At 42.3% G+C, this 27741-nt stretch overlaps 1 protein-coding gene and 1 gene segment (V, D, J or C); both read right to left on the bottom strand.

Moving 5' to 3' along the window:
• Positions 1-1451: 1451 nt before the first annotated feature.
• Positions 1452-16993, bottom strand: LOC129340998 (immunoglobulin lambda-1 light chain-like). The gene is made up of 5 exons (XM_054995866.1): positions 16914-16993; positions 16499-16551; positions 11038-11353; positions 5770-5822; positions 1452-1993 (listed from the first exon to the last, which is right to left on the bottom strand). Exons 1-5 carry the CDS (start codon positions 16991-16993, stop codon positions 1674-1676), a joined length of 822 nt encoding a protein of 273 aa, XP_054851841.1. The 3' UTR covers positions 1452-1673.
• A 3948-nt stretch (positions 16994-20941) lies between these two features.
• Positions 20942-24914, bottom strand: LOC129340997 (immunoglobulin lambda constant 1-like). The segment is given in 3 exon segments: positions 20942-21565; positions 24648-24700; positions 24871-24914. Coding segments are annotated over 3 exon segments (417 nt in total).
• Between the last annotated feature and the right edge of the window lie 2827 nt (positions 24915-27741).

The following is a 27741-nucleotide window of genomic DNA, read 5'->3' as shown; positions in this document are numbered from 1 at the left end:
CGATGAGGGCGCAGGTATCATGGCTGGTTAGAGTGGATAGGAGAGCTACAAGGTAAGCTGATTCTTCTTCACAGGCAAGTGTCATCTTCTAGGGACTGACTTTGGATGTGAAGCTGCCTCCTGCCGACCACTAATGCAGAAGAACCATATATCCCTCATAATGGAATATCTGGAGTTTTCATGAGCCATGAGAGACTAATGTAGAACTAGTAGAACTGAGTAGAACTAGCATAGTTTCCTACCGTCTGTAGCATGCTGGCTGCTAGCCAAAAGGGTGACTTGCGGTAATTCCATCTGAGAGACTCACATAATGGACCAAACTCATGCTAGTCTGGTCAAAAACATGATTATGATGGGCCAGTGCTGTGCTATTGGGAAGAATAATAATTCTTATTCAGGGAAATTGTTGCTGGTGCAGACAGACCACCTCTAGCTGGTGCAGACCACCTCTTTCTTCCTCTGCATGTCTGGCCACTTGCCTTCATCCCAGCCCTGGCCTTTCTCCAGTCTACTTCCTTATATCCTGCCTTCAGCCTACCCACTTCCAAGATAAACTGACTGTCCTTGGACCTGTATATAATCCATCCAACAAGAGAGGCTACAAAAACTGCCATGTCAGTCTAATACTATATGATCAATCATCCATTTCTTCACTTCCATACATTTCACCTGTTTGCTATCATCCGCCTTCCTCTCTTCTCTTGTTATATTTTTATCCTAATGTTCCTCCAAAAAGCTTCTTCACAACAACCTTGTTAGATACTCATTTTCATTCATTAGAAAACAATTGAGACTCCCTCCTTCACATTGCAATCCAAAGCAGTCTTACATCCTTCTAAGTTAATTGAAGTTGGCAGACTTTGATGGGTATAAATCTGTTTAGGATCGCACTGTTAATAACTGGCTCTTCTTTGGTTCCTCCACCGTGCTTTGCTGAGTTGAATTGCTGTTTTATTGCTGTTTTATTTATTGTATATCACTGTATATTTATGATTAAATGTTTTTAAAGTTTGATTGTTTTATATTGTATAAATTAAAAATTGTAATGTGTTTTTTAACGTCTTGTAATCCGCTCCAAGCTCTTCGTGCGGAGGATAGAATAGAAATGCAAAGTAAATAAATAAATAAATTTGGACCCACTATCATTTGAGGTTGAATGGCTGATTCCTTAGAACAGGTTCACACAATCTGTTTATGAACTGTGTACGGAAGCTGCTTCTGCAATGCATAGCATGGTGAAAGTGGATGGATAGATTTCCCCTCTTTTATAATGCTAGAATTTGGGTACACCAATGACATTGAGGGGCCAAAGAGCTGACTTCTATAAAATTGAGGAAATTTTAACAAAGTAGGGCATTAGGGTAAAAACAGATTTTGTAGCACTAGCAAAATTTACTTGAAGCAGTTGGGAAAAGTTATTTTATAAAGAAAAGGCACCAGTTCAATGTATCAAATTTTATTAATCTGCTAGTATCAGAAGCTGACATACAAAGGAGATACTTGGGGAAAATGCACGGAGGAGGTGGGGAGATAAACGTGCAGAGGATGGAAATCAAGTTTAATTTATCCAACTAGCATCAAGAGGAAATCAGAGGGAATACACTCAGTCCCATGGAGGACTATCTCTTCTTGATGGACATTAGCAGGAGGGGTGCTGTTGAGTCATACAAGATTTAAGAACACTCTGAGCTCTTCACCGACTTCTCAATGATCTGTCCTTGATGCGTCACCTTGCAGGTGTAGACCTCGTGGCTTTTCCAGTCTGAGGCGCTCATAGTCAGGTAACTGCTGGATATGTACTTATCATTCTGCTTGGTGGGTTTGGCTGTCTCCACACCCTCTGTGATCGTGTTGCCATCAGCTGTCCAGGTGACCTGAACCACACTTGGATTAAATCCAGACATCAGACACACCAGTGTGGCTTTGTTTTTGGTACTTTTTTCTTCAGGGGATGGAGGGAAAAGAAGCACTGTTGGAGGTACTGCTGGCTGACCTGTAAGACAAGATGAAAAAGCCTGTTCAGTGTATGCAGATGCAGCCCTGATAAATAGCTGCAGTTCAGCACCAGGACTTGAGTACTTATGGAGAGAGCAGGACATCACAAGACCAGGAGTTACAAGAACATTCTGTGATTCTTGCAGCCAAAAATGCCCCTGGATTGAATGCTCAGACTTTTTGTTCAATGTCCATTCAGCATTTTATTCATTTGATAGAACAGTGTAACTCTAGGGATGAATCTACTTATTAGTTTGGTATTTAAAGCCTTTGAGAATGCAGTCAAAGTCAAACATCCATTGAAAATTAAAATCAGTGCTAAAGCCTGCAGATCCCTGCAGATTTGCACCTGCCAAGATGAAAAGCTGCGTGTACAAATGATGTTCACATCTTGTGTTCAGAGTATAATCTCTAGAAAGTGATGCATGTCTTTGGAAGCTGCACCCTCTAGTTTAGAAGAGCTGTTTTCTAACTTGAGATGCACAAGGCCTTGTTGGCATTATTACTTTATAGTTAAGGGACTATACTCTGCACATCCTCAGAAACACCTTGGTTCTTGTGAAGCCAGGAGAAACATGTTTTGTGGGTCTAGGTTGGTAAGACTTTGGTTATATTAAGTCCTACTTGTGCATTATTTCCAGGACCTCCCACACTTACAGTGCAATCCGATGGAAAGTTACTCCAGTCTAACCCCATTGAAATCAACAGGCTTAGATTGGAGTAAATCTTCTTAGGATTGTACCGTTGGAAAGCTAAATAGTTTTGAAGGGTTTCAGTCATTCAGTGAAACCGGTTTAATTGTTAAAATTAATAAATAGCTTCCACCCTGATTCATTTAGGAGTTTGGATGGCGCCGACATAGTTCAGAATTAACCTGGACATTTCAATGAGAGTTTGTCCAGGGAGGTTAATGGAACCTCCAGTTGATCCCAGTTAGGGCCAAGCTACACATGACGAATGACACTTGAACGGCAAGTGGATTGAGTGGAGGGCAAGTGAACAGGGAGAAATACACTTGCCGTTCAAGTGTCATTCGTCATGTGTAGCTTGGTCCTTAGACAGCATTACACTCAGAAAGTATTCCAGACTCTACAATTTCAAATAATAATGGACATCTTAAATACAGGATAAAGTAATAAACAGAAAGAATATTGGAAATGTCCATTATGTCCTAACATCTCCTGGAATAAGGGATATTTCCTTAAATAGCCTAATCCATGAAAACAAAGGATGCCTAGCAATTCTGGAAGGTCTTCAGCTGCAGAAGTTAGTTTAAGTGGTCAGCCATGTTGGTCTGCAGTAAACAGCAGGATTTGAGTCCGGTCGGTGACACCTTAGGGCCAAGCTACAAGTGACGAATGACACTTGAACGGCAAGTGAACAGACTCTGTGGGCCAAGCTACAAGTGACGAATGACACTTGAACGGCAAGTGTATTTCTCCCTGTCCACTTGCATTCCACTCAATCCATTTGCCATTCAAGTGTCATTCATCACTTGTAGCTTGGCCCTGTATTCCTCCCTGTTCACTTGCCCTCCACTTGTCCTTTTCATGGAGGGCAAGTGGAGCACAAGTGAACAGGGAGGAATGCATGTGAGGGCCAAGCTACAAGTGACGAATGACACTTGAATGGCAAGTGGATTGAGTGGAGGGCAAGTGAACAGGGAGAAATACACTTGCCATTCAAGTGTCATTCGTCACTTGTAGCTTGGCCCTGAGTCTGTTCACTTGCCATTCAAGTGTCATTCATCACTTGTAGCTTGGCCCTTAGAGACCAATAAGATTTTCAGAGTGTAAGCTTTCCAGAGTCAGACCTCTCTTCTTTAGACACCTGCAGAAGGCTCTGTGGAAATTATGAGAGTCTTAGGGCCAAGCTACACATGACGAATGACACTTGAACGGCAAGTGGATTGAGTGGAGGGCAAGTGAACAGGGAGAAATACACTTGCTGTTCAAGTGTCATTCGTCATGTGTAGCTTGGCCCTTAGGCAATGCTCTTGTTTATCAAACAGTATTTTCAATTGGGTTCCCATTGGAACCATGCCCAGAAAGGTCACCTTTGTACTTGACCAACCTTCCAAAGTTAGATATTGAAAATAATATGTTAATATGTTATCATAAACATAAGAGAATGGTCAGAACTATATGAGGGTTCTTCTGATCACTATCAGACTTCACACAACCTTTTTGGTTTTTCATATTTTGGATGAATTCAACATATTCACTGTTTACTGGCTATAATCACACCCTGCCATGCGCTGGATTTATAACTGCTGAATGGATTCTGTGAATAACCGAGACCATGTTTTGGTCTCAACAGAACACACATTGGTTCAACCGCCTTTTTTGAAGATTTCTTAGGACATGTTTGGTGGTGGTCTGTGAACAGAATCAATAACATGGCACACACACAAATCTGTTTCTGTGTCACAGCCACTAAAAACTGAATTTTTAAATTAATAAATCTTGGATGTGTGACAGCAGCATGTAAAACTGGTCAAGAGAATCAGACCTTATTCCTTTAAAAGAACAAGTGAGGTAGTGTATTAAATGAGGACAGTGGTCCAATAAAAGAAGTTAATCGTATCTATCACATAATTATGATATCGAACCATCTTACCAATAATTGAGATTTAAAAACATATTTATTTTATTTATACTAGTTTCCATTCAAGTATCTCCCTCCCCTGCCCAGATGTGTTTAAGGTTGTTGTTGGGGAGGCCGAAAGAGAACTGCCACACCCAGGGTCCCATGTCACCCATTACTTGCCAGGGAAAAGAAGAAACAAAGCCCTTTAGCCCATTTTGCTCCCCTCCAGGTCCCAACAAGCAACCAGCTGTGTTGAACCTGCTACTTCTAGTAATTTTTTCAGCACAACAGTTGTCAAATTCAGACTTCTGCTGCGTTTGAATGTTTTTGGATCACAACATTGACCTCAAGAGTTCTTTAGCTCTTCAGAACTGCAGGCCTTTGAGACAAATACTTTATACCAACCATAATTTCAACTAATTGTCATATCATATGAGATTCCTAACATCTGACCTATGCATAATCCCATCTCACACACACACACACACACAAAGATTGATGCACATAAAAAAAGAATGCCAGGAAGAAGGCTACATAAGAACTTTAATCTCTTATATGCTTCTTTATATGCAGAGAAATTTTCAGGACATGGTGGTACATTCAGGCACATGAATCTCCACCTGCAGTCAGAAATAGTACAGTCCAGAAACGGGTTTATTGTCTCATCAAGATGAAAACCAAGACTTAAGGCTGAAATAGATGGTCTTCATCAGACTTGCTTGTCTGCAATGAGGTGGCTCTGAATTTGGGACAGAGGGACATGGAAGGCCAGTGTTGGACTGTACCATTTTAGACAGTAAGAGGAGGAATCACTGTACTGACTGATGTACCCAATATTGCCACCAGGAAAGCTTATGCCAGAGTCTGAATTTATCCCCAAAAGAGATTTCCAGATTTTATGCCCATTGACCTATCCCCATGAATGTGGAGGAAAACCTTGATTTTTATTCCTGCAGGCTCTCTTTCAAATTCAAAGGACCAGGGAGAAAAATATAGTGGAACATCCTACTCTGGCAGTCTGGTTATGCTGGAAAATCCAGTTCCAATGAAAGAGTCAATGGGGATAGAAGGAGAGAAATCCTGAGGTCCATTTTGAGTCAGACAGAGAAAAGAGGCAAAAATCATGAAATTTTCCAAAAAATTACAGGTGAGAAAGAAAGATTCAAGAGAAATGCAGTGACTTACCAGTGACGGTCAGCTGGGTCCCTCCTCCGAAGACAACCCACAGTGACACACAGCTGTACAAAAACCCAACACCACTTCATGGCCGAGAGAGATCCTTGACGTGCATTCCATATTGGAAGAGAGGCACCAATGGGACTACAACGGCAGCATTTGCTAGATGGAAACATTTTCCATTTCCAAAGAAGCTATCGTTAATGGATTTTTAAAAAAGTGATACACTTACCTAGCAACCTCTGGGACCTGAAGATGAACGTCCTGTTAGCTGTTCCAAAGCACGTTGAGCACCACAGTCTAATAGCACCTTACCTGACTCTGATCCTTTAAAGGTTATCAGCTTCACAAGGAACCGGGCTGGTCATTCTGAGCCCATTTGCCTAGAGTCCAGAAAAATCATTCTGTTTTGTGGGATCCCTACTTAGCCTGTAACATTGGCATAGGCAGGCTAATAGCATTCTACATTACTACTCTGTGGAAATTGTTGCTAAGACCAGCCATGTTGGAAAGCTGCTTGCAATTTCAGCTTCTCATTGCTCATCCCCTTGCTCAGCATCCATTTCTAACTGGAGTGATCATGCGAGATGCAGTCTCATATTCATCGTAGCCTGAGAAACACAGGATAGCCACAGATTTTGTACCAATGGCTTATCCTGTACAGAATATGTTTCTGACAAGAAAACACCAAAGTGAATGTGCAGGCAGCAAAGCTTTTACTATGCTCAGATAGTTTCCTATACATTAAGCCCAAAGCACTGGACCATTCCTTTGACTGTAAAGGTGAACTTCCTCAATCAGCGCAGGGATGTCTGAACCATTAGTAGAGAAATGAGTTTGACCCTCTTGCAGTGATCTTACTGTTTGTCTCTGGACAGTTACTATCAGGGCTTTTTTCTGAGAAAAGGGGTGGTGGAATTCTCAAGAGGGAAATGAGGGAGAAACACATGGGCCCCCTTACAAAATGGCCATTTCTTCCAAGGGAACTGATCTCTGTCTGGAAATCCGGGGGGCGGGGCTACCAGACATGAGAGGTGCCGGAACTCCGTTCCACTGCGTTCCTGCTGAAAAAAAGCCCTGGTTACTATTAGTTTTCATCTAGACTAGCATGGAATTCGATTGAAATATATGCTTCCTGCATACAGTTCTTAGAATTTGAGGGCAGATTACAAATCTGCACTATATCTGTTTATTGTGTCTTCTCCTTTTCTGCCATACACTTCTGCAGGACGTTGACAGATTGTCGACATTGCTTCTGTAAGTCTTCTCCTATGTTCTGTGCCATATTATTGTCTTTATTAATATACAGCACCTGGACTTTTCTATGCATGTGCATTTTGATTACAATTTGCACTGCACCTTAGATGGAAACTTTGCACTCTCATAAAACTGGTACACAGGCATACCCAATTAAATCAATTTAGGAAAGATAAAAATATTAGGCCTCTGCAGCACATAATTCACTTATAAAACTTACCGTCACAAGATTTGGTGGTGGCCACAAGATATGCAGGTGGCGTTGACGATTTAAAAAAGGGGACTGGGAAGATATATTCAACAGCAATTTGGCACCACGCCTAAATGGAGCCTCCATATGAAGAGGCAGGATACCTTTAAATGGCAGTTGATGCAGAGAAAAAGGAAGGGATGGCTGTTATCCTCAGGATGCGGAAGCAAGTTGCTGGCCTTTGAACTCATTCAGCAAGGCTCCTTTTATGTACTTAGAAGCCATGCTTCGTATGATGGCAATTTTCAATACTGTGTGGAGTAGTAGATAGATTGGGTAGTCCTGTGTTCAGCTCTGTGGTCAGCGATGATTCTCGCCAGAGGATGGGCCAATCACTGTCTCTCACCCTAACCTACTTCAAAAGGTTGTTGTGAAGACAAAATGGTGGTGACAGTAAGAATCCTGCATGCTGTAGCATAGAGCTGTTGTAACATAGGGTCAAGCTACAAGTGACAAATGACACTTGCCTGGCAAGTGAATAGGGAGGAATACACGAGTCTGTTCACTTGACAGGCAGGTGTCATTTATCACTTGTAGCTCGACCCATAGTGGTTAAGTGGTTGGGCTCCAAATCAGCATTCTGCTACTTCACCTTCCACGCCTACCACGAACTCAGCAGGTGTCCTTAGGTACGCCACTCCTCTCAGCCTCAGCTCCCTAGCTGTATTGTGGGGATAATAGTAACACTGACTTTGTTCACCGCTCGGAGTGCGGCACTAATCTGTCCACAAGGGGAATATATAAGCACACTGTTGTTGTTATTATTCCAGCCTGACCTCCTTAGAGAAGAAATGTAGTACCCATTTCATAAAGCTATCTATGTTGTGGCTTGGATCCACCTGAGATTTCTGCAGATAAAAACCCCTCCTATTTGTGGAGTGGGACTTGATTGCCTGCCTCCTAGGGCCAAGCTACAAGTGACGAATGACACTTGAACGGCAAGTGGATCGAGTGGAGGGCAAGTGAACAGGGAGAAATACACTTGCTGTTCAAGTGTCATTGTAGCTTGGCCCCTAGGGTTGACAGTTCTGGGTCAGGAAACTCCTGGAGATTTGGAGGTGGAGCTTGGAGAGGGAGGGGTTTGGTGAGGGGAGGGTCCTCAGTGTGGTATAGTGCCATAGAGCCAAAGGAGCCTTTTTTCCCATGGGAACCGATCTCTATTGTCAGGAGATTGATTGTAATTCCAGGGGATCTCCAAGCTCTACTTGGAGGTTGGGAACCCTATTGCCTATTCCTGCTACAGCCCCCAACTGGTTCTCAGCTGCGGAACAAGGGATCCCTAGGAAAATCTTGGGGGGAAGGGTCAGAGATCTGCAGCGAGAAGGGGGATCTAAGTTGTATATCCAGGATATATGTTTGGCTAAAAGTTTGTATATCCAGTATTCTTTTTTTCTATCTAGGAAGCTGAAGACAAAGGAAGGGAAGTGTGTGGAATTTTTAACCCTTATGTAAAAAGGGGGATTTAACAAGCTTGTCATACACGGGGAAGGAACAGCTACTTCTCCTGAAATCCTTGGAGATACCCAGGATGAAAGGAGGGGTGATTGAGATCATCACCGGAAGTGGCCTTTCTCTGCATGCTAGCCCCATTGAGAGCACAGGAGAGGGGGTTGCATGCATTCCTCCCTGTTCACTTGCGCTCCACTTGCACTCCACTGTTCACTATGTAATCGAGTGGAGTGTTAAGTGGAGCGCAAGTGAACAGGGAGGAATACGTGTGAGCAGGGCTTTTTTTTCTGGGAAAAGAGGTGGTGGAACTCAAGACCGCACAATTATGTCACTTTGTGTCAGCTGGAACAAGGAGGGAGTTTTTTAAAGTTTAAATTGCCCTTGGTGAAAATGGTCACATGGGCGGTGGCCCCGCATGTGAGTCTGTTTACTTGTCATTCAAGTGTAATTCATCACTTTCTTGCTTGGCCCACAGTGACCTTCTCTGTAGCCTTTCTGTGCTTCTGGATCTCCCTCCTGAAAGGGATTTGGCTCTTTCCCTCTTTGCTGGGATCCCACTGCATGCAAAAGGCGATCTTCTCCCAACGGCTTTTGCAGGCCATGCGGCTGTTTAGTGGATGACAGCTTAATTTTTTTTTAAAAAAAATCTGGGCTTCTTAATGATATTTATGAAAGATGAAATAAGGGGCTGCCTTTTTGACTTATGTCTTTTTTACTTGATATTGTGTCTTTTAATATTGTAATACACATTGAAAATTCATTTTTTGGACAGAATTGGGGGGGGGGGGGTGGAACTCTTATAAATGTTCTGTTCAGTTAAGTCTTTATTGTGTATAGGCATAGGTGGTCAAAAATTACAAAGACCCCATTAAATAAGATAAATGTTCTGAATAAATTATAAATCTCCTTGGAGGAAGAAGGAACAAAATGAAACAAACATCAGTTTTATAATAATAATAATAAAACAAGATAAATGGCATTGCACCTTTCAGGGGCACCTTTTATAGAGCCAAGTGGTTTTAAATACAGAGCTGATGAGTAACTTGGCAGCACTTTATTATTATGTTATGTAGTTTTACACTTAATTAATGCAGAATACAAAGGTGTAAACTTGTATTTGTAGCAACAGACTCTTCTGCTTCTACTCATTCCCAAGGCTTTATCTTTTGTCCAAAACCTAGTGCCAGAAATTCATTGCGCAATGCCAGTTCATATCTCTAAAAAAAATCTGAGGGTCAAGTTCATGAAAAGCCAGTGTGGTACAGGGGCTAGAGAGATAGATAAGTTTGGTTCAGTTCGATTCCTCGCTATGACATGGAAGCTCACTGGGTGATCTTTAGCTAGTTACACTCTCTGCCTAACTTAACTCACAGGGTTTGTTGTGAGGGGAAAAATGGAGGAGATGAGAATGAGTAAGTTGCTGTCTGCTCCAGTATATAAACCTGGCCAGCTTCCTCATCTCTGGAGGAAGCCTTGAGTATGCCCACACTTGCTGAAGTAAGGTGGGAGGCCGCTAGAGGCAGGGTCTTTTGGATGGTGGCGTCCTGTCTGCGGACATCTCTGCCTGCATCTGTTTACTGTGGTCTACCCTTTTGAGTTTTAGGTTCCAGATGAAGACGCTTTTATTTGCCTGGGCATTTCCTTACATTTTGATAAGCGCTGATTGCAATTTACTGCACTGTGGTGCTTTTTAAATTGCTGGGTGCTCTCTTTCTACTGACTTGATGGTTTGAATTAAATTATTGCTGTTAAGTGCAATGCCTCAAGAACACTTCTGCTGAAAGGCCACACAAACATATCTTCAACACCCAAACAAATTATTGAGACCTTTATGCAATCTGATTCCATCAGATTCTCCAAGAAACACCTCCAGCTAAACCCTTTACGCTAGTTTCTACAATTTTTATACAGAAAGGAGCCCCAGGAAACATTCTCTAAAAGTTTGGCGTAGCCTAGTGACATTCAGGTTGGCAATGGTGCTGGAAAAATGATTCAACGTACAAAAATGACATGATAAAGCATTGTTTTATTGACTGACAGATGTCCTCTAACAATCTTTTTTTAAAATTGCCACTGGAGAGAATCTATACAGAGACAGCAAGATTGCACGATTCTGCTTTTATTATTCATTAAAAATAACAAAGGAGCCTATGAAGCAGGGTGGGGGGAGGGAAAGATTTTGGAAATTGGGGGGAGTAGAGAAGGAAAACTGGGGAGAGCGGAAAAAAGGGAAAGAGCAGGTTGCATGGCCCATCTGTAATTTTCCTCCTTACACAACTGAGATTCAGGATGCAGCAAAGCCCTGCATGCAGCAGAGTTCTTAACACTGCGAACGGTTCACCGTCTTCCGGTAGTCGGACCCTTCGTGTGTCACCTTGCATGTGTAACTTTCATGGCTCTCCCAGTCGGAGGCATCCAGAGTCAGGTAACTGCTGGCCATGTACTTATCGTTGTGCTTTGTCGGCTTGGTCGTCTCCACACCTCTAGAGATTGGGGAGCCATCAACCAGCCAGCTGACCTGGATTGCAGATGGCATGAAGCCATCCACCAAACATGGCAAGGTGGCCTTGTGTTTACTTTGTATCTCTTCTTTTGATGGAGGGAAGAGGTGCACTGTGGGAGGTGATGGTGGCTGACCTGTAAGGAACATTGGAGAGGGTTAGCCATATTAGTCTGATATAGCAAAGGGCGGAGGGATGAGAACATGAGTCATGGCATCAGAAGAGCCCGGCTGGAAGAGAGCAGGGGTCCATCCAGTGCAGCGTCCTGTTTCACAAGGTGGCCTACCAGTTGCCCTGGAGGGCCAAGAAACAGAGCACAGAAGCCAAGGCCTTTCCCCTGAATTTGCCTGGGCACCTGAAAGTTGGCGCTTTCATTGGACACAAACCTGATCTAAGAAATACTGCAGGGAATCTCCCAGAACTCCCTGTTGCAGATATGAAACTTATCAATGTTCAGCCAAAGAGCTTCGGAGGGAGATCCCCAGTGCCCCATTACAGAGTTTATCAGTTTCTGATTCAGTTTTTTTGGACTCTGATAAGATGAAGGATTTCTTTTATAGTGCATGTATTTATAACATTAGCAACCTTTTGGAAATTGGTATGGTGTTATTCCCATATCTCTAAGACAAAATATTCTGGGCCTGTTTTTTCCCCAGTAGCTTGTTCACATCTTGATGTTATAATGTGAACACGTACCATATGGGAAAGCTACCAAGAAAACTGGTTATCTTAATAATGTATCCCACTGAGGCATAAGGAGGACTGAAAGTCTCAGGCAGCAGATTTGGGGCACAATTTCAGGAGAAGAAAAATTGGGACAACTATTTCCCAGCATGTTCCGCCTCTGCTCCTTTTTGGTTAAACTGTTGTTCCTAATGTGCAGTTACGATTTCAGGAGACCTACCTACAGTCACCATACTGGGCACCAACTGGATAGAGGGGCAGAAGAAGAGACAGGTAAATAGGAGGGGGCGAAGGGCAGAAGAGTGGCTTAGACCGTTTTCACATGTGAATCAGCATTTGTCCTCTGTCTTGTTGTTGATAAGAACTAGCCTTAGAACAGACAAAACCATGGCCATTTTCACACAGCCATGAGCCCAGAAGATCACGCGAAACTCACAGCATAAAAGTGTCCTCCTAGTGCGATTTCCTGGCACGATCCCCTTTAATGGCCCTTTTTCTGATGTCATCGGGCCGTTAAAGGGGATCGTGCTGGGAGATCATGCTAGGAAGACGCTTCATGCTGTGACTTTGCGTGATCTCCTGGGGCACGTGTGAAAACAGCCCATATTTCTTTATACATCATGTGATTAGGTTGTGGCCACCACTTTCACTGGATATGGTGATGGTCACTAGCTTCGGTGGTTTTAAAGGAGGACTAGATAACTTTGTGTAGAATAGTAAAGGTTCCAGTAGCACCTTTAAGACTTACCAACTTTATTGTAGCATAAGCTTTTGAGAACCACAGTTCTCTTCATCATGTATCTGACAAAGAGAATTGTGGTTCTCAAAAGCTTATGCTACAATCAACTTGGTTAGTCTTAAAAGTGCTACTGGACTCTTTACTATTTTGTGACTACAGACTAACATGGCTAACTCCTCTGGATCTTTGTGGAGAATAATTTCCATCAATGTCTATTAGCCACAATGACTAAATGAGATCTCCTTGTTCAAAGGCAGTATACCTCTGAATTTCAGTTGCTAAAGAGAAGCAACAAGGCGAGATTGCTGGAAAATGTAGCCTTGAACTTACCATTGGTCAGGAAATTGGGGATGTGAAACAATATTCCAGTTTTTGGAAGGTAAGAACTGTAAAACATCCCAAACTATTTCAGAAAAAAACAAAGCACTGGATTTAAATGGTTGCAGCTTAAATCTGCTTAAACACTACTCATTCTGATCCAACTGATTTGTGGAGCGAATTCTTTGGGCACAATCCAGCTAAGCCTCTTTGTAGTCTGATCAGTATTAGTGTCTCTGCTCTATTTCTGTTGAAATTAATAGAATGAATAATTAACGAAGCCCTAGGAGCAGATCTTTGGGTTCCTTGTTGTAGAGGGAGATGAGAGGAGGACAGAAGAAACAAGACAGTATAAGAGTCCTGATGAAGGAACATAGAAGTGTTTATAATATCAACCTGTCCCTCAGTGACCATTGAAAATCCTCCCCCCCCCACCAGTCTTTTTCCTCTTCTGGTTTTCTAAACCTGAGGATTAGAAAGGAACTTACACAATGCAAGCTTATCAGAATGCCACGCTGTGTGCCACAATGCACCAAAACCTAACCATGCTTAATTATGCTAAAAAAATTCAGCTGGTGAAACTGAGTGTGAAGTTGCCACTGATCACTTTTGCAAATAAGACCCAGTGATCACAGCACAGTTTGAATTCTTTGAATGAGGGTTTGATTGGAAGCAGTTAGCGTGAATGATCCCATGTTTAACTCTGTGTCACAAAAAAGTTGCATTTGCTGATTTTGGCCATTTAAACCACTCTTAAATGCATTGAGCCAACCAGATTTTTTTAAAAAATCCAACCCATTCATTTTATCTGTCTAACAAATCGTACAACAATCTTTTATGGTATTGGACCCACCCATTAATGCCACGATGGGGTGTGTGTGTGGGAAAGAAATGATACCAAGGCTTCACTTATTGGTTAGCCTGGCTCAGATCAACTTCACTTTTCTCCAGTTCCCAATGAGCAATCAGTGAAGCTGCATTGCTAATCTCTGCAGCAGGGCAGTCCTGAAGTTTTGCCTTCTGCTGCTTTTGAACTTTTGGGGGTGCATGCCTTGGAATTCAGTGCCCCCCCACCAATTACCTTATAGCCAGTGATCATTTACATTAACTTGTCATAGCAAAGGAGACAGCAAAAAAACTACCTTTCCATTCACACCAACGCAGGCTGTTTTGTCTCAGTTTGCAATAGGGTGGAAAACGTGTGCTGGGACTGTACCACTTCAGACTGTGAGAAATCGCATGATAAAAGAGCTCCCCCCACCCTAAAGAAAATATTTATACCCATCAAAAATGTCAAGCAGAAGGCTTATGTGCTTAAGGTTGTTTTTGGGGAGGCCGAAAGAGAACCGCCACACTCAGGGTCCCATAACACCCATTACTTGTCGGGGAGAAGGAGAAACAAAGCCCTTTGGCCGATTTTGCTCCCCTCCAGGTCCCAACAAGCAACTGGCTGTGTCGAACCTGCTACTTCTAGTAATTTTTTCAGCACAACAGTTGTCAAATTCAGACTTCTGCTGCATTTGAATGTTTTTGGATCACAACATTGACCTCAAGAGTTCTTTAACTCTTCAGAACTGCAGGCCTTTGAGGCAAATACTTTATACCAACCATAATTTCAACTAATTGTCATAGCATATGAGATTCCTAACATCTGACCTATGCATAATCCCATCTCACACACACACACACACACACACAAAGATTGATGCACATAAAAAAAGAATGCCAGGAAGAAGGCTACATAAGAACTCTAATCCCTTATATGCTTCTTTATATGCAGAGAAGTTTTCAGGACATGGTGGTACATTCAGGCACATGAATCTCCACCTGCAGTCAGAAATAGTACAGTCCAGAAACGGGTTTATTGTCTCATCAAGATGAAAACCAAGACTTAAGGCTCTGAGGTGGCTCTGAATTTGGGACAGAGGGACATGGAAGTCCAGTGTTGGACGATACCATTTTAGACAGTAAGAGGAGGAATCACTGTACTGACTGATATACCCAATATTGTGATATAAACTAATAAATACTGGTTGGTTTACAGATTCAAGCCACTGGGTTGTTTCTTCCCTATAACTGTGTAAGATATGCAATTGAATGAAGGAATAGCAAGCTAGAAAAAGCACAGTTGTAAACATGCAAGACACCAAATCTTTCTTCATGTAACCTTCTCCTTACTACTATTCCTGCACATAGACATGGACCTCAGCCAATCATATGGATAAAAAAGTCTCTCTCTGTCTAACCTGGCAAGCAATACAGTATGCATTGGGTTCAGGAAAGGGTTCCCATTGGCCGCCAAAAAGGCTAGGCTGAGGATGAGACCTCCATGGACAAAAGCCATGTATGAATGACATAGAATTAGGTGAAATAGGGGAGGGAAGGCGGCATGGTATAGCCCGATCTCGGAAGCGAAGCATGGTCAGTACTTGGATGGCCGACCATCAAGGAAGACTTTGCAGAGGAAGGCACTGGTGAACCCCCTCTGCTTCTCATTTAATCGGAAAGCCCCTTGTTGGGGTTCCCATAAGTTGTTTGCAACTTGACAAAGTAGGCTAGACCTTTCTTTCTTTCTTTCTTTCTTTCTTTCTTTCTTTCTTTCTTTCTTTCTTTCTTTCTTTCTTTCTTTCTTTCTTTCTTTCTTTCTTTCTTTCTTTCTTTCTTTCTTTCTTTCTTTCTTTCTTTCGACAGTTGTGGATTTCTTATAATAAACTAACATTGCTGCTCTTTTGGAATTTACCCCTAGAGTTACCACCCTGTTCTAAGGCTGCAATGATCAACCTATTTATTCCGGATTGGTCCCATCCAGTGATTGTGATTTGCAGTCGTAGACTGTGATTTTCAAAATAGATATTCCAAATAGAGCCCAGCTTCCTTTGAGTTTTGGTGAGTCTATCTCAAAATGTTTAACTCAATTTTACTTCTCCCTGCGTCAATCAAATAAAATCTGTGAACTCTCAGTAATGTTTTTAAAGAGACTGACAGGCGGCTGATTTGGATTGCCATAATTTCATAAAGGCCAATACTTAATTTTATTCTAATGTTATATTCATCTAGGAAGTCTAGTAACTGAAAGATAGAATTAGAATTAGAAGCTTGCCATATGGGCCAGATTTGCAATCCCTAAATGATGTTGGCTATTTAAGAGTACCACAGCTCAAAGGCATGATTCTAGACCACTATTCAGTATTCTGCCACCAGGAAAGCTTATGCCAGAGTCTGAATTTCGCCCCAAAAGAGATTTCCAGATTTTATGCCCATTGACCTATCCCCATGAATGTGGAGGAAAACCTTGATTTTTATTCCTGCAGGCTCTCTTTCAAATTCAAAGGACCAGGGAGAAAAACATAGTGGAACATCCTACTCTGGCAGTCTGGTTATGCTGGAAAATCCAGTTCCAATGAAAGAGTCAATGGGGATAGAAGGAGAGAATTCCTGAGGTCCATTTTGAGTCAGACAGAGAAAAGAGGCAAAAATCATGAAATTTTCCAAAAAATTGCAGGTGAGAAAGAAAGATTCAAGAGAAATGCAGTGACTTACCAGTGACGGTCAGGTGGGTCCCTCCTCCGAAGACAACCCACAGTGACACACAGCTGTACAAAAACCCAACACCACTTCATGGCCGAGAGAGATCCTTGACGTGCATTCCATATTGGAAGAGAGGCGCCAATGGGACTACAACGGCTGCATTTGCTAGACGGAAACATTTTCCATTTCCAAAGAAGCTGTCGTTAATGGATTTTTAAAAAAGTGATATACTTACCTAGTAACCTCTGGGACCTGAAGATGAAAGTCCTGTTAGCTGTTCCAAAGCACGTTGAGCACCACAGTCTAATAGCACCTTACCTGACTCTGATCCTTTAAAGGGTATCAGCTTCACAAGGAACCGGGCTGGTCATTCTGAGCCCATTTGCCCAGAGTCCAGAAAAATCATTCTGTTTTGTGGGATCCCTACTTAGCCTGTAACATTGGCATAGGCAGGCGAATAGCATTCTGAGTTACTGCTCTGTGGAAATTGTTGCTAAGACCAGCCATGTTGGAAAGCTGCTTGCAATTTCAGCTTCTCATTGCTCACCCCCTTGCTCAGCATCCATTTCTAACTGGAGTGATCATGCGAGATGCAGTCTCATATTCATCGTAGCCTGAGAAACACAGGATAGCCACAGATTTTGTACCAATGGCTTATCCTGTACAGAATATGTTTCTGACAAGAAAACACCAAAGTGAATGTGCAGGCAGCAAAGCTTTTTCTATGCTCAGATAGTTTCTTATACATTAAGCCCAAAGCACTGGACCATTCCTTTGACTGTAAAGGTGAACTTCCTCAATCAGCACATGGATGTCTGAACCATTAATAGAGAAATCAGTTTGACCCTCTTGCAGTGATCTTACTGATTGTCTCTGGACAGTTACTATCAGGGCTTTTTTCTGAGAAAAGAGTTGGTGGAACTCTCAAGAGGGAAATGAGGGAGAAACACACGGCCCCCCTTACAAAATGGCCATTTCTTCCAAGGGAACTGATCTCTGTCTGGAAATCCAGGGGGGGACGGGGGACCAGACATGAGAGGTGCCGGAACTCCGTTCCACTGTGTTCCCGCTGAAAAAAAAGCCCTGGTTACTATTAGTTTTCATTTAGACAAGCATGGAATTCAGATTGAAATATATGCTTCCTGCATACAGTTCTTAGAATTTGAGGGCAGATTACAAATCTGCACTATATCTGTTTATTGTGTCTTCTCCTTTTCTGCCATACAATTCTGCAGGATGTTGACAGATTGTCAACATTGCTTCTGTAACATCTTATCCTATGTTCTGTGCCATATTATTTTCTTTATTAATATACAGCACCTGGACTTTTCTATGCATGTGCATTTTGATTACAATTTGCACTGCACCTTAGATGGAAACTTTGCACTCTCATAAAACTGGTACACAGGCATACCCAATTAAATCAATTTAGGAAAGATAAAAATATTACTCCCTCCACAGCACATAATTCACTTATAGAACTTATTGTCACAAGGTTTGGTGTTGGCCACAAGATAGGCAAGTGGCTTTGATGATTTAAAAAAGAGGACTGGGAAGATATATCCAACAGCAATTTGGCACCACGCCTAAATGGAGCCTCCATATGAAGAAGCAGGATACCTTTAAATGACAGTTGATGCAGAGAAAAAGGAAGGGATGGCTGTTATCCTCAGGATGCGGAAGCAAGTTGCTGGCCTTTGAACTCATTTAGCAAGGCTCCTTTTATGTACTTAGAAGCCATGCTCCGTATGATGGCAATTTTCAATATTGTATGGAGTAGTAGATAGATTGGGTAGTCCTGTGTTCAGCTCTGTGGTCAGCGATGATTCTCACCAGAGGATGGGCCAATTATTGTCTCTCACCCTAACCTCCTTCACAGGGTTGTTGTGAAGACAAAATGGTGGTGACAGCAAGAATCCTGCATGCTGTTTTAACATAGTGGTTAAGTGGTTGGGTTCCAAATCAGCATTCTGCTAGTTCACCTTCCACTCCTACCACGAACTCAGCAGGTCGCCTTGGGTACACCACTCCTCTCAGCCTCAGCTCCCTAGCTGTATTGCGGCAATAATAGTAACATTGACTTTGTTCACCGCTCGGAGTGCGGCACTAATCTGTCCACAAGGGCAATATATAAGCACACTGTTGTTGTTATTATTCCAGCCTGACCTCCTTAGAGAAGAAATGTAGTACCCATTTCATAAAGCTATTTATGTTGTGGCTTGGATCCACCTGAGATTTCTGCAGATAAAAACCCCTCCTATTTGTGGAGTGGGACTTGATTGCCTGCCTTCTAGGGCTGACGGTTCTGGGTCAGGAAACTCCTGGAGATTTGGAGGTGGAGCTTGGAGAGGGCGGGGTTTGGTGAGGGGAGGGTCCTCAGTGTGGTATAGTGCCACAGAGCCAAAGGGAGCCTTTTTCTCCATGGGAACTGATCTCTATTGTCAGGAGATTGATTGTAATTCCAGGGGATCTCCAAGCTCTACCTGGAGGTTGGGAACCCTATTGCCTATTCCTGCTACAGCCCCCAACTGGTTCTCAGCTGCGGAACAAGGGATCCCTAGGAAAATCTTGGGGGGAAGGGTCAGAGATCTGCAGCGAGAAGGGGGATATAAGTTGTATATCCAGGATATATGTTTGGCTAAAAGTTTGTATATCCAGTATTCTTTTTTTCTATCTAGGAAGCTGAAGACAAAGGAAGGGAAGTGTGTGGAATTTTTAACCCTTATGAAAAAGGGGGGATTTAACAAGCTTGTCATACACGGGGAAGAACAGCTACTTCTCCTGAAATCCTTGGAGATACCCAGGATGAAAGGAGGGGTGATTGAGATCATCACCGGAAGTGGCCTTTCTCTGCATGCTAGCCCCATTGAGAGCACAGGAGAGGGGGTTGCATGCATTCCTCCCTGCTCATTTGCGCTCCACTGTTCACTATGTAATCGAGTGGAGTGTTAAGTGGAACACAAGTGAACAGGGAGGAATACATGTGAGCAGGGCTTTTTTTCTGGGAAAAGAGGTGGTGGAACTCAGGACCGCACAATTATGTCACTTTGGGTCAGCTGGAACAAGGGGGGAGTTTTTTAAAGTTTAAATTGCCCTCAATGAAAATGGTCACATGGGCGGTGGCCCCGCCCCGATCTCTGGACAGAGGGGAGTTTAGATCGCCATGGTGTGGAGAGCAATCTCAACTCCCCTCTGTCTGGAGATCAGGGGGCGGGGCCACCGCCCATGTGACCATTTTCAAGAGGTGCCGGAACTCCGTTCCACCGCATTCCATCTGAAAAAAAGCCCTGCATGTGAGTCTGTTTACTTGTCATTCAAGTGTAATTTGTCACTTCTAGCTTGGCCCACAGTGACCTTCTCTGTAGCCTTTCTGTGCTTCTGGATCTCCCTCCTGAAAGGGATTTGGCTCTTTCCCTCTTTGCTGGGATCCCACTGCATGCAAAAGGCGATCTTCTCCCAACGGCTTTTGCAGGCCATGCGGCTGTTTAGTGGATGACAGCTTAATTTTTTTTTAAAAAAAATCTGGGCTTCTTAATGATATTTATGAAAGATGAAATAAGGGGCTGCCTTTTTGACTTATGTCTTTTTTACTTGATATTGTGTCTTTTAATATTGTAATACACATTGAAAATTCATTTTTTGGACAGAATTGGGGGGGGGGTGGAACTCTTATAAATGTTCTGTTCAGTTAAGACTTTATTGTGTATAGGCATAGGCGGTCACAAAATTACAAAGACCCCATTAAATAAGATAAATGTTCTGAATAAATTATAAATCTCCTTGGAGGAAGAAGGAACAAAATGAAACAAACATCAGTTTTATAATAATAATAAAAAAATAAGATAAATGGCATTGCACCTTTCAGGGGCACCTTTTATAGAGCCAAGTGGTTTTAAATACAGAGCTGATGAGTAACTTGGCAGCACTTTATTATTATGTTATGTAGTTTTACACTTAATTAATGCAGAATACAAAGGTGTAAACTTGTATTTGTAGCAACAGACTCTTCTGCTTCTACTCATTCCCAAGGCTTTATCTTTTGTCCAAAACCTAGTGCCAGAAATTCATTGTGCAATGCCAGTTCATAGCTATAAAAAAAATCTGAGGGTCAAGTTCATGAAAAGCCAGTGTGGTACAGGGGCTAGAGTCATAGATAAGTTCTTGATGGTTTGAATTAAATTATTGTTGTTAAGTGCAATGCCTCAAGAACATTTCTGCTGAAAGGCCACACAAACATATCCTCAACACCCAAACAAAGTATTGAGACCTTTATGTAATCCGATTCCATCAGATTCTCCAAGAAACACCTCCAGCTAGACCCTTTAGGCTAGTTTCCACAATTTTTATACAGAAAGGAGTCCCAGGAAACATTCTCTAAAAGTTTGGCGTAGCCCATTTACATTCAGGTTGGCAATGGTGCTGGAAAAATGTTTCAATGTACAAAAACGACATGATAAAGCATTGTTTTATTGACTGACAGATGTCCTCTAACAATCTTTTTTTTAAATTGCCACTGGAGAGAATCTATACAGGGACAGCAAAATTGCACGATTCTGCTTTTATTATTCATTAAAACTAACAAGGAAGCCTATGAAGCGGGGTGGGGGGAGGGAAAGATTTTGGAAATTGGGGGGAGTAGAGAAGGAAAACTGGGGAGGGCGGAAAAAAGGGAAAGAGCAGGTTGCATGGCCCATCTGTAATTTTCCTCCTTACACAACTGAGATTCAGGATGCAGCAAAGCCCTGCAGACCGCAGAGGGCTAAGAACACTGCGAACGGCTCACGGTCTTTGGGTAGTCGGACCCTTCGTGTGTCACCTTGCAGGTGTACTCATTATGCTTCTCCCATTCTGAAGATTCCATGGTCAGGTAACTGCTGAGCATGAACTTGTCGTTGTGCTTTGTCGGCTTGGTTGTCTCCACACCTCTAGAGATTGGGGAGCCATCACCCAGCCAGCGGACCTGGATTGCAGATGGCATGAAGGCATCCACCAAACATGCCAAGGTGGCCTTGTTTGTACTTCGCAACTCTTCTTGCGATGGAGGGAAGACGTTCACTGTGGGAGGCGATGCTGGCTGACCTGTAAGGAACATTGGAGAGGGTTAGCCATATTAGTTTGATATAGCAAAGGGCGGAGGGATGAGAACATGAGTCATGGCATCAGAAGAGCCCGGCTGGATGAGAGCAGGGGTCCATCCAGTGCAGCATCCTTTTTCACATGGCGGCCCACCAGTTGCCCTGGAGGGCCAAGAAACAGAGCACAGAAGCCAAAGCCTTTCCCCTGAATTTGCCTGAGCACCTGAAAGTTGGCGCTTTCATTGGACACAAACCTGATCTAAGAAATACTGCAGGGAATCTCCCAGAACTCCCTGTTGCAGATATGAAACTTATCAATGTTCAGCCAAAGAGCTTCGGAGGGAGATCCCCAGTGCCCCATTACAGAGTTTATCAGTTTCTGATTCAGTTTTTTTGGACTCTGATAAGATGAAGGATTTCTTTTATAGTGCATGTATTTATAACATTAGCAACCTTTTGGAAATTGGTATGGTGTTATTCCCATATCTCTAAGACAAAATATTCTGGGCCTGTTTTTTCCCCACTAGCTTGTTCACATCTTGATGTTATAATGTGAACATGTACTCTGTGTCAAGAAAAAGTTGCACTTGCTGATTTTGGCCATTTAAACCACTCTTAAATGCATTGAGCCAACCAGATTTTTTTAAAAAATCCAACCCATTCATTTTATCTGTCTAACAAATGGTACAACAATCTTTTATGGTATTGGACCCACCCACTAATGCCACGATGGGGTGTGTGTGTGGGAAAGAAATGATACCAAGGCCTCACTTATTAGTTAGCCTGGCTCAAATCAACTTCACTTTTCTCCAGTTCCCAATGAGCAATCAGTGAAGCTGCATTGCTAATCTCTGCAGTAGGGCAGTCCTGAAGTTTTGCCTTCTGCTGCTTTTGAACTTTTGGGGGTGCATGCCTTGGAATTCAGTGCCCCCCCACCAATTACCTTATAGCCAGTGATCATTTACATTAACTTGTCATAGCAAAGGAGACAGCAAAAAAACTACCTTTCCATTCACACTAATGCAGGCTGTTTTGTCTCAGTTTGCAATAGGGTGGTAAACTTGTGCTGGGACTGTACCACTTCAGACTGTGAGAAATCGCATGATAAAAGAGCTCCCCCCCCCAAAGAAAATATTTATACCCATCAAAAATGTCAAGCAGTAGGCTGCTTTCTTTCTTATGTGCCAATTTTCTATGTACAAGGACATTTTTTGTATGGAAGAATATTCCATCACGTAATTCCTCCACCTGCGATCTGAAGTTATATGTCCAGTCCAGACAGATTTATTACTCTACTGCAAAGGAAACCTTTGTATCCTTGGAGAGATTCTCCAAGGCTTGTTGGATTGAAATGAACAGGGCATTAATTTAATTTGGCCATCATTAAACATTCTGATTTTCCATACAAATTGTGCGTTCATACATACAAGCAGCTTGTCCACCTGCCCCCACCCCTGCTGTCCCTCTCCATACAATCTTGTACATAGACACCTGGCTATGTTATGCTGTTTCTGTGTAACACACTCATGCCAATAGTTTATCACACAGTCCCTCTGTAAATCAATTGTATGGAGAAGAAAAATCATTGGCTTTGTTTTTTTTTTTTTAAAAACTATTTTGACAAATGTAAACAAGAACTCATGAATTTGTGCGGCATCATAACTTGTAGGGTGCTGACATTGCATCTATGAGCAATACAATGTATGCTTTTAAGCACTTTAAAGACTAACAGAGCTGATACTGCAATATGGATTAGCAGTCTAGAATTCTTTTGATGAAATGCATGTAATGTATTCTCAGTACATTTCATTCGTATCACATTCTTGAATTTATTTTGGCATAAGCTTTTAATACTACAGATCACTTTGTCAGAAATTGGCAGATATATTTGTCTGTCTGTCTGCCTGCCTGCCAGCCTATTTATCAATCTGTCTGTCTATCTGTCTGTCCCAATTAAGGATAAAATTTAAGGGATCTAGTTTCAGGTGGGTAGCTGAGTTGGTATCCAGTAGTACAGCAGGATTTGAGTCCAATGGCAAGTTATAGACCAGCTAGTGTTTCAAGAACAATATCTGAAAAGGGGCACCTTGATTCCCAAAACCTTATATCCTGAAAATCTTGTTGGCCTCTTAAGGTGCGACTGGACTCAAATCCTGCTGTTTTAATGGATTTTACAGCTATGCCACAATACTTCTCTCAGTCATTCTCACCATAACCCTCCCTCACGACTTATGTTTCCTCCATAGGAGTCTGCCAAGGATATCCTTTTGGAATTTGTCACCAGACTTTGTATCAGTAATTCGCAACCTACTATTTCTAGTGGAGCTCCACTGACGTCAATAGGACTTCTAGTGTAGACCGGGGGTTGAAGTTCTACAGTGCGATTCTCAAGATATATACTTTAGGTAAATCCCATTTCCCATTATCATTTCATTTGTGTCATTCCAAATGACACAAATTACAGTTTTATATATATCTTAATCAATTCAGAAACATCAGCAGACTCTCAATGGTGTTTTTCAACAAACTGAGAGCCTGGCGATTGAGACTGGCCAGTTTTCAAGTAGTTCAATGCTTTATTTTATTCTAATAGTAAAATCATCTACAAAGTCTAATAACAGAATTGGAAAATAATCCAGTCCAACTTCTTCCACAAGAACAGATTTGCAATCCCAAAATGATGTTGCCTACCTAGAAGTACCACAACTCAAACTGGCTGCTCTGGAACACTAGTCAGTATCTTGCCATCAAGAAAGCTTATGTCAGTGTCTCCCCAAAAAAGATTTCCAAATTTTGTGCCATTGACCTATCCCAAGGAAAGGCAGGTGAAAAACTTTCTTTTCAGCTGGCTTTCTTTCAAATTGAAGGGATCGGAGAGAAGAGAATGGTAGAAAGAGATCAGAGCATCCTATTCTGGTAGTCTGGTTATGCTAGTTATTCAGTTCCTAGGAAAGAATCAGTGTGGACAGGAGGAGGGAAAACCCGGAGACCCATTTTGAGTCAGAGAGAAAAGAGGCAAAAATCATGGCATTTAAAAAAAAATTGCAGCTGAGAAGGAAAGATTCAGGAGAAATGCAGTGACTTACCAGTGACGGTCAGCTGGGTCCCTGCTCCGAAGATCCACCACAGTGACACAAAGCTGTACAAAAACCCGTCACCACTTCATAGCAGAGAGAGAGGTTCTTGACATGTAATCCATATGGGAAGCTGGAAAGCAACAGGACAACAATGGTTGTATTTAACTAAAGGAATCATTTCCCATTTCCATAGAACTGTAATGAATGGATTTTAAAAATATGATATACTTGCCTGGCTATTTCCTGGAACTGGAAGATGAAAGTCCTGTTGGCCATTCCTAAGAATAATTAAGCAACCACATTCTTATTGCATCTTACCTGATTCTGATCTTTTGAAGGGAATCAGCTCAGTTAGGGATTGGCACGGTTATTCCATACTTGCTGAGGCTCTGTATGTATTTTGCTTGTCATTCCACTCCTTGGAAATGGTAGTTTCTAGGATCACCCATGTCAGAAAGCTGCTTGGAAATTCAACATCTCATTCCTGTCCACTGTTTCACTTTAAAATGCTAGAGGAGATCCTTATTCATTATAATCTGAGCCAAAAAGCAGACCTATAGATCTGATAACCAGTTTACTGGATTTAGAATATTATTCTTAAAAGCCTCACAGAGGAATAAGTAAGCACTGAAACTCTAGGCTCACATTTTTTCCTCTTTTTCTTTTGTAGATTAAACCCAGTGCACTGGACCATTCCTTTGACTATAAATATGAACTTCCCTAATTCACTGCCTGTACTTGTCAATGTTCAGAGAAATTAAGTATTTTACATTGTTGGTGTTTTTAGACATTGGAGAATTGCCATTGAATTTTACCAGAGATGGACTCCAGAGTGAAATTTAATGATCCACAACTTTTCTCAGTGCAACTCAGAAATGGCCTTGGAATTCCAAGCTGTCTTAATGGGAGTTTGAAAAATAGACTGTTTTCAGAGAGTCCTTTCCTGGGTCATAATGTTGGCACACAGTGATATTTATTTATTTGCTGTTTTATTTACTTTGTTTATACACAAAGTATAAACATTTACCACATCATTTGCCTCTCCTCCATTTTATCCTCTCAACAGCCCTGTGAGGTGGGTTAGACTGAGAGATTGTGACTGGTCCAAGGTCAGCCAATGAGCTTCCATAGCAGAGTGGCAAATCAAACCTGGGTCTCCCAGATTCTACTCAAATATTCCAACTGCTATATCCCATTGGCTCATGCCCCTTATCATATTGATCCATGGAAATTCTAATCATTCGGATTGGCCATGGCACAGTCACAGAAATTTAACTAATTCTGGTTTCCAAAGAAAACACTTCAATAAATACAGAAGGATTTGTATCACACAATAATCTCATTAAAAGGTTAAAAAAACCCTGAGAGAATTGAGAGAAACAGAGAAGATACTCACTCAAGATGGTTTGACCAAGAAGTCCATAGAATCAAATAGCCTGTACAAATTGAAGATCAAGTAATCCTGTCAAACTGTATTGACAGTCATAGCAATCAATAGTAGTAAATTGTCATACATTAACCATCAAGTAGTCCACAGAAAAGAAAAAAAAAGTTTGAGCTATGATAGAGAAAGAACTTTAGAGAACTTTTGATGCATTAATCTACAGGGAAGTTGGCTGTCTGTACTGAATTTTGCAAAATCTCATTTTACATTTGAAAGTGGAGAAGAACCTTTGTGAAAAATGCCACTTGATTTGTAATAATGACGAATTGGACCCATATGTATTCTGAGCCTGGTAAACGAACTTAGACATCTGTATTAATCATGTGTTTCCATTAAAGGGTCATAACGTGCCAGAACTGGAGATCAAATTAACCATCTTCATTGCACCTATGAATTCTTCTCTCAATTTGCTGCCTGATCTCCAGTCTTTAACATTACACAGGTGCTTGGTATCGCTATATATGTGCAGGACTTACAATGACACTGCAACATGGGTTTTGTAGTCCACTGCAGGTTGCAACAATATGCATGTATTTGGAGTAGGCTCCTTAGGAGCTGACCAGCATTGAGATGATCTTTATAATATGGGTGCCAGTTCATTAAAAGTAAATGGATTTAGGTTATTCAGAACAGTATCCACAAGATTTGTAACTTGAGGAAGGGAGAACTGGCAGGAAGAGTAGAACTGTGTGGGGGAAAGCATGGCAAATACATGCACAAGTTGTAGAAGCATCCCCACACCCCACCTGTCAAGTATTTTTAAGCAATGAACAAAGATGCTAGCAAAAATATGAGTGCTAATTTGGCACCCATTCTTTTCGGATTGGGGCAGCATTCACAGTGGCAGCCATGGGATACCCGGGATCTGCAATCCAGAGAGTAGGGCGGTGGCTCTCCTCCACCTATCAGGCCACCCCTTGAATCTGGGGAACCCTTCTTAACACTGTTTTTCTTTTAGGTGGGGGTGGCCACCGGGACAGGGTGCAGATCCTCATCTGTGGCCACAGCATGGATTTTTGGGCAGCACATCAGGCAAAAAAGATGTGGATCGGGTCACTGCTTGGCTTGAGCCATTGGGCCACCATTGAATAGCAAGGCAGAAGAAACCTGAGGTGGACAGGATTGCTGCCACTCTTGTTTGATTGGAGGGGTCTGCCACCCCAAATTCTGGTCATGCACCTGGGAGGCAACGACCTGGGCCTAATTAAAGGTCTTTCCTTACAGGTGCAGGCATACTTGCACCTGATAGGCAAGCACTGGCCTGGCACCCTGATAATCTGGTCAGCAATGCTTCTGCACCAGGTCTGGTGGGAAACATTGGACCCTGCTGCAATAGATAGGGTGAAAGGCCAACAGGGACTTCTTTAAAGCCTTGGCAGACAGGTTGGGAATTTACCTGCCCCATCCGCAAATCAGGGCCAAATTTGCAGACCTCTACCGAGGGGATGGAGTACATCTTTTGGTGAAGGGGAATGAGATTAGGCTGATCCTGCACTGGGCAGGGGGTTGGACTAGATGGTCTGCATGGCCCCTTCCAACTCTATGATTCTATGAGATATTCTTGCAGGACCTGTGGCAAGGGCTCAGGGTGGCTTTAGGCCACCAGTGGGGCGCAAAGGCCTAAGCAGAGGCTTGGCCTTGGTGGTGGAAGATTAGAAG

This window comes from Eublepharis macularius, chromosome 13 (genome assembly GCF_028583425.1).
Source record: "Eublepharis macularius isolate TG4126 chromosome 13, MPM_Emac_v1.0, whole genome shotgun sequence".
In the NCBI taxonomy this organism is placed as follows: Eukaryota; Metazoa; Chordata; class Lepidosauria; order Squamata; family Eublepharidae; genus Eublepharis; species Eublepharis macularius.
This window is presented reverse-complemented; position numbering and strand designations above follow the sequence as displayed.

Coding starts and splice junctions, on each gene's coding strand:
- LOC129340998 (XM_054995866.1), bottom strand. CDS start 16,993: ATGGCTGGTCTTAGCAACAATTTCCACAGAGCAGTAACTCAGAATGCT. Junction 16,552..16,913: donor ATGCCAATGTTACAGGCTAA/GTAGGGATCCCA, acceptor GTTTTTGTACAG/CTGTGTGTCACTGTGGGTTG. Junction 11,354..16,498: donor GACCCACCTGACCGTCACTG/GTAAGTCACTGC, acceptor TGTTCCTTACAG/GTCAGCCACCATCACCTCCC.